A 10,434-nucleotide genomic window follows, 5' to 3' on the forward strand; every position below is an offset into this window, starting at 1 on the left:
GCAGAATCCAAATGGTCGACAACACTGCCATGAGCCTCACTGGCTTTATAACTACACCAAGACTGCATGCTTGCCTTATGTGCTGGTGATTTCTCATGCTCTCTATAGACATCCAGAGCTTTTTTCCAATTTTGAAAGCCAGTGTTTACAAAGGTGTCATTCTTCAAATGTTTCCCAAATATTCTACAGGGAAAACAAAACGCTGCATCTTTAGCCTTGGAATATTCCAGCCATGTAAAGCTTTCAAACCAGTTGGCGTTAAATGATCGATTCTTTGCACCAAAGTTGTGCTGGGGATATTTTGACAACTTAACTTGGTTTGGGCCAGACTCCTTTCCCCCAAGATCACTTGTATGTCCCTCAAGATTGTGGACACTGCTTTTTTCTCTTGCCCCCAGTCTAATGTTCTCTGCCACTGTGGCAACTGTTTTCTCAGTCTCATCTCTGGGGTGTGATCTCTCCGGCCTGTCTGTCTCTTGTTGTCCTTCCTTCTCTCTCTGCCTTTCCCCTGCCTCAACCAGCTCAATCTCTTCTGCCCTCTGACTCTCCTGTCTGGTGCAACGTACAAAAAAATCATATGCTCAATAGTTACCTCAGATAACCATTAAAAGTTCAAATAACATTCATCACATCTATAAGTAGGGACATTTACAGTAGCTAACTACATTGTCAGCTGAGTCTCACTCTCACCTGTCAGTGTCATCTCTCAGTGTCATCCCTTCCTGTGTCCCTTCAATCTCCTCCTCTCCTCCTCTGCACTCTGCTGCACTGAGTCTTGAAACAACATGAACATATTACAGTCTAATGTCTGCATTTTCATTATCTACATTTTTACATATGCAGATGTAAGGTTACTTGTGTATAACCTGTTTGCAGTTATTCCTAATTAATATTAAATGAATAGCCATATCACCTCTGCTCGTGCTCATCAACATCCCTCTCTCCTTCACCTCCTCCGACACTCTGCTGCTCCTCTTTGTCTGGACAGATATGTAACTGTTAGGCTAGTGACCAGTGGTGAACTCAACTTGTGGGTTGTTACCTAAAAGTGGTTTGGGTTGCCTTGTTACCTAGCTTACCTCTCTCATTTCTCCTTGCTGCTTTATCCCTGCTCCGAGCGAATAACTTTCTGATGTCCATTTACAAGATACTAAATACTAAAATACAGAATACTATCAAATCAATCAAATCGTGAAGTGATAAATAATGGGAAACCAACGCCGGAGCTAAAAGGTATGTTTCAAAAGACGGTTAGGATAACTCCATCGACTACTCACGTTCAAAGCCACATTTCTTTGAAAATGTTTCACCTCAATAATAGATTTCGTGATTTAAGATACTTGGGTTTATATATTTCTAAATCTGACACTGAAACTATCAGTGCCTCACCAGCCACGAACCTCAGCGCATGTCACTGCTATTCACATCTCCATCCATTTAGCCTAGTCTATTATGTTTTATAAATGATTAAAAAGTGCTATTTATACAAATCACATAACATTTAACAGTGTAGCCTATACGATTAGCTTCCAGGCAAACTCATTAAAAATATATAGCCTACTCCTGTGTGACCTTCACTTCTAAAACTAAGATTATGTTCATCGTAAAATTACGTTGCTTACCAGATTGACCGCAAGCTTTATTTCATGGTATCCTGAACTACCAAGGCAAAACACGCATCAACACTACGGGTTATCAGAAGGGACAAAAAACATTCGAATAAACAAATGAAAGCAGCGTGTGCTGAATAGGACTAGTCTTATGCTGTGCAAGAGAGGTTTACAGTAGCAAAATTGAGTTCGCATTGACGGCCACAATGCTTGTAAAAGACGCTCCGTGCAAAGGGGTTATAAAGTTACCAGACACACGGGCAGGCAAGTGCATAGAGTTACTAGTCCGATAGGAAAGTTACTAGACCCGGGCGTGCGGGCGTGTCGCCATTTCGAACCCTGAATAAATTCATAAATTAATTAAAAAATCAGTGACCCAGGCATACCGGGGCACCTCAGATCTACAGGGGGGCACGTGCCCCCGTGAAAAGGGTCTCGCGACGCCGATGGTGAGATGACGAGAGCCTGGACCAGAACCTGCGTTGCTTTCTGGGTCAGGTGGGGACGTATCCTCCTGATGTTGTAAAGAGTGTATCTGCAGCAGCGGGTGGTAGCAGCAATGTTTGCAGTGAAGGACAGTTTGTTATCTAGGGTCACACCCAGATTCCTTGCAATCTGAGTCGGGGAAACAACAGAGGTGCCGATGTTGATTGTCAGGTCAAGAGTGGGACAATATTTTCCCGGAAGGAAAAGCAGTTCAGTCTTGTTAAGGTTGAGCTTGAGGTGATGATCAGACATCCACTGAGATGTCTGCTAGACAAGCAGAGATGCGTGCGACGACCTGGGTCTCTGAGCGGGGAAAGGACAGAATTAATTGGGTGTCGTCAGCGTAGCAGTGGTATGAAAAACCATGCGGGCTAATGACTGATCCGAGCGAGTTTGTGTACAAGGAGAAGAGGAGGCAGGCCCGGTTTCCAGAACAAAATGACTCAGGGTTCATCTGAGATTAGAGAGGGTGCAGTGGTAAAGTGCTATTTTTATAAGTGGGGAGTAGACCTAACACCCTCTAGTGGGGTCCTCACCTCCTCTAGGGGGGTCCAGGGGAATGGTCCCCCGGGAAGATTGTTTTTTAAATATTGAAGTTAAAAGCATCAATCTGGTGCACTTTGAGAGCAACATTAAGAGATCTATGGATCTATGTGCTCTTTGCTTGACACAGCCCCACCTAGTGTCAGCAGAAAGTATTAAAAATAATGATTACAAAAAGATTAATAAAAAAATACATAAAATATAATTTAAGTTCATGTTTAATCATCTGATTCGTCTGTATATTGTTGTTTTAGTCTGTGTTCTTCTAATTAGTGTCTACAGTGTGTGCCTATTGAGACGTTTTGAGCAATGTGGGACAAAACCCCATCATGCCCCTCCCTCTCACTGTCTAAGTCAGGGGTCGGCAATCCCCTGGCACGCGTGAATAAGTGTGCAAAATATTTAAATTGTATTTTGGGATCCTGAACGAGACCGCCGCCAGAGCGCGTCTCCCCGTTACCTGCACAAGGAAGCCATGCACGCAACGCAGCTATGGAATCAAATTAGGGTCAATAATATTCACAAATTATTTCACAGTCTGCAGTTGTATATCACCTGTTGTGCGCATGTGAAAAGATTTTGTGCATGTGTAAAAAAGTTTTGTGCACACAGATATAATTTGCTCGTGTAAAAACATTTTGCAGCTGTAGAAATATTTTGTGCGTGTGTGAAAAGTTTTTGCAGATATAATTTGCACGTGTAAAAAAGTTTTGCAGGTGTAGAAATATTTTGTGCAAGGATATTTACAACAGTGAGGTTTCACAAAGTCTGAGATACGGACACACACATTTGCTATCTGTGTGTGCGAACCTGAAGTTACAAGCTACAAGCTGCTATTTACGAGTACGAATTTTGACCCTGTTTTTACGCCTGAGTATGCTAGCCAATCAGCACGTTGCCCACTGACTAGCCAATCGGGACGTAGCCCACTGACCATCCAATCATAGGACACAAGGTTCTAACGCGTTCGTTTTGCTGACCTGCGCCACTTGGAGCGTGCTTGCGGGAGTCAACATGGAGGAGCCCGAGGCGAACTCTTGTGAGACACAGGTGGGTTAATTACATGCTACCACGGAACATGCCACTACAGTTTTAATTAACTAACGTTACATCGTAATTAACTAAATATATCAAGACAGCTGTGCGTGCATCCCTGAGTTACTTATATTTTATATTTAACGCTAGCTAGTTGATGTGGTCTTTGCTATTGTCTTAGCTAGCTACAGTCTGTTGGCTAAATTAACGTTTGTTGTTGTTGTGCCGTTTGAATGAGTAACGTTAATGTTAAAGAAATTAATGCAACACTTTTGTCGGGTGCTTCCTGACATAATGCCCCGGGCATTTAATATGGAGAGGAAGGTAACGTAACGTTAGTTAGCCAAAGGTCGAAAAGGTTCAGTTTCCAATCCGACTTGTGTTCACGTCAGCTGGAAAATAAAGCAAGTGAACAGAAAAGGAACGGTAAAGTGGGCTAACCATACGATCTTCATAATCAATAATAAATAACTGTATGGCCTACTCAACACAAATGCTCCTTACAACCCGCTGCAATAGACGATGAGCGATTCATGTTTTCTTAAAAATCAATCAATCATATTATTATTATTATTATTATCAATCTAATTATTTTATTTGTTTAAATATAATTCTATATTTTTTTCATATACTCTACAGTCCATGCATTATACTTTTTTGCATGAAAAGGGCAGAACTTCAAAAGCTTTAACCTGAAACACATGCCTCACTGCTCGAGTTCAGGCCAAAATTAGCCTTACTTCATTCATTTAAAAGACCAATCAGCAATATTTAGGACACAAATAACATATTTATAACAATAAATGCTCTTCCTCAGCTTTGTTTTATATAATGTAAACACAAGCAGTATTGTAGCCAAAGATAAACATTTCACTATACATTGTGCGGGTCATCTTATGTAGGCGCCGATCACATCATGTTATTCAGCACAACACCACAAAAAGGGGTCTGGCGATGGACACGAAGATTATTTCAATCATCAAAGGACTTGGTGGGACAAGATGTGGTGTGGATACATCAAGCAATTAATACTTTTTTATTTTGCAGATATGGTATGGTAATATTTGGTGGAATTGATGGATTTTCAAGAAAGGTTAGTGCTTCCTGGAGTTTATTTTACAATTGACCAAAAGTGAATTGATATTAAATGCCATTTTTTAAAGTTAATTATCACGCACATACAGTATGGGGTCAGTATTTAATTCATTAATAGGTTATTTGAGTACTGTGTTTCTGTGGTGCTTACTTTTTCCTTTCTATAAATGCTCTCATAGATCATGTACCTACAAGTAGCCAATAACAACAAGGCTTCAACAGCTCTGCAGTTCTTCCTTGAGGCTGTGGACAAACACGGATTTCCATCCAGGTAACAGGCTATTTCTTGTTTTGTGTGTGTTTTTTTTTACATGTAAACATTGGATTATTGGAAATACTGAATATGAAGAAAAATGTCAGGTGCACTTGATACAGTTAAAAGAACACTGATTTGTATCAGTCTAGGCCATTTTATAAAAATAAGGTAGACTTTTGTCACGGCAGCCGTATTGACATGAACTAGCAGGTAAATACAGGTTAAATTAATTAAGTTGATATAAGGTTCCATTCTATTTAGTGCAGTAGAGCCTTTCCAGTGAGCCAACATGCACAATAGCAGCACCCTGACTGTTTGATCTGAATGGAACAGAACATTAATTAGTATCACTGGTAACACCTGTGTTTACCCTACTATTTTATGTCAAAATGGCTGCTTTTCAAAAAGGTCTATAGGCCTACATGATCAACAGATTTTTCACTAAGTTTTACAAGAAAAGTTGTAAATTGATAGTTGGGGATATAGTGCCTATTAAGCAAAGGCCCAGGAAGCCCTAGCACCCCCTATATGTCATTTCTGAAACAACACTTTACCAGTGATGACACTTATGGGGATGGCCTTAGAATGAGATTGGATTATTCATTCCTTGTTTATATTACTTTACATGACCTCATGACATATTCCCAATATTATGTGTAGGTCTTTCCAGTGATGTGCCCATAAAGAATGTTTCAGTCTCATACTAAAACCTCTTGTTTCTGTGGTAACAAAATCTTTAAAACTGCTGGTTCCCTGGGGGATTAGCCAGGAGCCAATAGTGAAGCTTGTTAAATGGCTATAGCTGTACTTAGAAAACTGGAGATACAGCCAGCTCTAAGAGTACAGAGATTCAAATTTCACATTGTCAAATTACTTAACATGGTATCTGTATGGTTGTACATGTCAAGGGTCAGAGGAGACCAAGGTGTGGAAAATGTGGACATTGCCAGACATATGTTTGACGTTCGTGGGTGCAGCAGGGGAAGCATCATCTCAGGGAAAAGTGTTCATAATCAAAGGTAATATCAGTGTATGGTTGTAGCTTCTGTCATAAAGCTTTCTTTGGTCAAAATATCTTTTGCTAGTGTATCGCTTAATAGTGACGTGCTGCCATTAATTATGGTGCTAAAGGTTGTTGCTGAGATTAATGTACATATTAGTGTTATTAGGGATGGGGAAAAATCCATTGAGTTACTATTTGCATTTTTTGCAACGTAAAGGTGTGATAATTGTTTACGGACTGCATTTATTCATTTATTTTTGTCAACTGTCTTTCAGGATAGAGCGCCTGTGGCGTGACGTGTGGAATGTCGTGTCAAGTATTTATTACGATCTGCTCCACAGCCTAGAGGAGGATGGCCTGCTCGACCCAGCAAATTGCACACACCTTTTCTGTGCTCAGTATGTCTTTCTGCCCCGAATTCAGGAAGATCTTGACACATTCACAGATGGCTGGAATAACCATTCACTCCGAACAGAACGTAACCTCACTCCTAACCAGCTGTGGGAAATCGGGAAGAGTCAGAGCCCTGTCAGCCCTCCTGACAACTTCGAGGTAAAGGGGAAAAACTGTTTTGTAGTTCTGTGTTTTATTCACCATTGTGGAGGAAGCCAATGTTAGCACACCTTGCTTTCTTTTAGAAGTCATAACAATGTTAGTATTTGGTTATATGTTTATTTGACAAAATCCTTACACTGTTCTTAATATTATAATGAAAATGCAACACACGGGAACTGGAATTTAGCCTACCAGGACCACTGTGTTTCACTTTACCAGGCATCTTCCAATAGTACACAGCAATAACCATATGCATAATCAGGCTACAGCAGAATTACAATTTGTGTCAAAGCCAACAATGGGCTATGCAACACAATGTAACATTGAGTTTCAGTTGCATAGAATAGTTTTGTTGATATACAAAGACATAGGCCACAATCCGAAAAATGTAAAACTAATGAAAACAACTACTGTTGTTATTTTTCTTTGAATTTGTAGGCCTCAAAAATAATATTGCAGGAAAAAAAGATGCTGACTTCTTTCACTGGTAAATTAACACCTGAAAACTGCAATGAATATGCAGTGCACTAGTCTATTTAGTCTGTACAAGGATAACATTTAAACTAAATAAATGGCTTAATAAATTACAGTTCAGTAATGCATGTCAAGTAATTGAAATCTAGTTTAGTATGCATGTCAAGATTGACAAAACAACAATTTAATCAGTGGGGTGGAAATAATTTAATAATAAATAATGGACTGTATTAGTAATTTAGAATTTGTATTTGTTGGGAGCCAAATGATTTCTAGAAAAGGTTCCTGACCACTGTTTTAGGGTGTCATCCCAAGTAATTATTTTAACAAACCCGATTACTTTTTTATTTCAGGGGATCCATTTTCCAGATGTGGAAATTGCAGACATGGATCAAATTGGAGTACAGGTTCTTGAACTGGCATCTCCCCTGGGCATCGAAGAACTGGAAGGACTGAATCAACTTTTTAATCCTACTGCTCCTTCATTGTGTTTTGGGGCAGACATCTATAGTGCTGTAGTTCACTACATAGAGGGTGTCCTTGAATCAAGTCAGGAAGCATAAGGCACAATGCATACTAACTTTCAGCAGTGGAAGAAGTATTCAGTAATTAGTTGCATATAAATCCTTTATATCCTGTTGGCTAGTTTAATCTCCATCAATGCATCATATTCTATAAGATCATCATGTGTTTGTATCTTTGTCTCTGTCCTGTGAGAACCACGTATCTCTACAAAGTCAGAAAAACAGCCTGTTTTCAGCTTTGTGACGACTACTTTTCAAGCTGATCCAAGAGGCTTTTTAAAGAGTTTATTTAGCTGAAGAAGAATTTAAGTAACACTTCATCCTTCAGTTGATCACAAACATTCAACACCAACACATCTGGAGATACGTGGTACTTTTGTGGGGGTGGTTGGGTAGAGGATGATGGAATATATATATAGGGCATGACTGTTATATTCTCATTTTGAAAAGGGAAAATAAATGTATTTCAATTTTAGAGGCCTACTTTATTTGTAGTAACCTGAAATGTTACTCTTAGAATAACATGGCTTTCCACTAGCTAATGCAGTTCCTTGTTACATGAAAGATACTACAGTAGTAGTATAATGTTCTATTTTAGAACTCACAATAATGTCCCTACCTTTCATCCTGACTTTGACTTCTGTTCATTCTGCTACGACTTGAAAAAATCATTTTCAGAGACTTCAACCTGCATTCAAAATAGTCCCCGGGGAAATGTTTACACAGCAAATGATCAGTTCTGTGGTTTATGAATGGAAATTACTTTTTTAGCCGCAGAACATTTTAAGGTATATAATATAATAATTCAAATTTTGATTGTTGTGAAAAATGTAAAATGTGGGTAAATTGAAATGAAGCAAACATCCAAAGTCACTGGTCAATGGTTTATTTCTTAGAATCTTTGGATACAAGAGCTGTAGGATTCAAGTAAATACATCAGCAATAACAAGTACTGTAATAGACCATTTTCTAAATATTGACTCTATTAACAGAATGAATGATGCCATTGGTTACAACTACCTGAACCAGGTGCCAGAACTACATATGGCACAATCCAAACAGCCCTTCCAACAAAATGCAGTACAAAAAGAGTACCAGGCAAAGGTTATAGTATCTGTCACAAAATGTCATGTTCAAGTTCAATTTTGAGCTGATCACTGGAACAAATGAAGTAGTAATAATCTCAAAAGGTTTCGTTTCTGTGAGTCGATATTCTTAAAATGGAGATCTCTTTTCAGGTAAAAGAATACCAAAGACAAAATCCCTTTTTACACCAATGAACAAAAGCAGAAGCTCCATAACACTGAAACAATGTTTTTTTTGCAACAGAATCATACTGATGAGCAGTATCTAAACTAGACCAAAGCCTGTAACATAGGTTGCAATGCAGCTCTCCACATGCTTGGAAAAGTCCTCATAGTTTTGGAAGTGCCCAGGTACATGCAATGTGCCAAAACATGTGGAAGACTTCAGGTACGCCCCCTTCACAACTCGGACCTTCAAGGTGTCTGTAGGGATTTCCCACCCTACCCAGAATTTTGTCAGCTGTTCGAGTTGGGATGGAGAGGCTGCATTCAAAGACAACAAGAGGTTGTGGAAATACATCAAATAAATGACATTTGCGTTTTTAAAGATGAGCTGTATTTTACTGCTTTACCATGTTGTTTTATATATAGGTAAATGGAAATACTTTGTTGGGATAGTACTGAGCCCAAAAAAGGAGGGTGGCACAAAGTAGTATTAGCAAAGACCACATCAACTAGCTAGCGTTAAATATACAATTTAAGTAACTCCGGGATGCACGCACAGCTGTCTTGATATATTTAGTTAATTACGATGTAACGTCAGTTAATTAAAACTGTAGTGGCATGTTCCGTGGTAGCATGTAATTAACCCACCTGTGTCCCACAAGAGTTCGCCTCGGGCTCCTCCATGTTGACTCCCGCAAGCACGCTCCAAGTGGCGCAGGTCAGCAAAACGAACGCGTTAGAACCTTGTGTCCTATGATTGGATGGTCAGTGGGCTACGTCCCGATTGGCTAGTCAGTGGGCAACGTGCTGATTGGCTAGCATACTCAGGCGTAAAAACAGGGTCAAAATTCGTACTCGTAAATAGCAGCTTGTAGCTTGTAACTTCAGGTTCGCACACACAGATAGGAAATTTGTGTGTCCGTATCTCAGACTTTGTGAAACCTCACTGTTGTAAATATCCTTGCACAAAATATTTCTACACCTGCAAAACTTTTTTACACGTGCAAATTATATCTGCAAAAACTTTTCACACACGCAAAAAATATTTCTACAGCTGCAACATGTTTTTACACGAGCAAATTATATCTGTGTGCACAAAACTTTTTTACACATGCACAAAATCTTTTCACATGCGCACAACAGGTGATATACAACTGCAGACTGTGAAATAATTTGTGAATATTATTGACCCTAATTTGATTCCATACGCAGCCCCGCTCTCTTTAACTCCAGGCGACTTTCTGCCGCTTTCCTCCGTGGTGCAGTGCTGATCGTTTCACCACAGAGGAAAGCACTTCACTAATTGCAGTACCCATAAGGAGCTGTACAAATGCCGCAGTTTTTGCGTGGCTGTGTATTTAGTTGAAAGCCCAGTGGCGATCTGCTCATCTCTCATCGAAATAATATGCTACAAAAGGGCGGACTGGCCATCTGTGTGTTGAACTTTCCTGTCGGCTTCCAGACCGTAGTCGAGGAGGGCAGAAGCAACAAGCTTCAGGTTCAATAACCCACTTTAGCTTAAATGACTGGAGAGAGGCGAGCTCTTCTTGGGAGGCCGTTGCATTTATTTTGCTGTTCTTCTGTTTCACAAAAAACTTCACAG

At 39.7% G+C, this 10,434-nt stretch overlaps 1 protein-coding gene and 2 long non-coding RNA genes across 4 annotated transcripts in view; 1 reads left to right on the top strand and 2 right to left on the bottom strand.

Moving 5' to 3' along the window:
* LOC307024465 overlaps nt 1-10,434 on the bottom strand; it is a 41,958-nt gene that overhangs the window by 25,182 nt on the left and 6,342 nt on the right. The gene's annotated exons all lie outside the window — the stretch shown is intronic.
* Nucleotides 3,170-8,298, top strand: LOC307023730 (uncharacterized protein). 2 transcript variants are annotated; one of them, XM_079657219.1, is made up of 6 exons: nt 3,447-3,689; nt 4,722-4,767; nt 4,949-5,040; nt 5,934-6,044; nt 6,304-6,580; nt 7,411-8,298. In XM_079657219.1, exons 2-6 carry the CDS (start codon nt 4,729-4,731, stop codon nt 7,618-7,620), a joined length of 729 nt encoding a protein of 242 aa, XP_079513345.1. In that variant the 5' UTR covers nt 3,447-3,689; nt 4,722-4,728; the 3' UTR covers nt 7,621-8,298. The 2 variants fall into 2 exon arrangements, with proteins under 2 accessions (XP_079513346.1, XP_079513345.1); XM_079657220.1 differs by lacking the exon at nt 5,934-6,044 and having other exon boundaries at nt 3,170-3,689.
* Nucleotides 8,447-10,027, bottom strand: LOC307023731. Its single transcript, XR_013803760.1, has 2 exons — nt 9,480-10,027; nt 8,447-9,149 (listed from the first exon to the last, which is right to left on the bottom strand). It is a non-coding gene; the product is annotated as an uncharacterized lncRNA (long non-coding RNA).

This window comes from Notothenia rossii (genome assembly GCF_949606895.1).
Source record: "Notothenia rossii genome assembly, chromosome: 11".
NCBI lineage: Eukaryota > Metazoa > Chordata > Actinopteri > Perciformes > Nototheniidae > Notothenia > Notothenia rossii.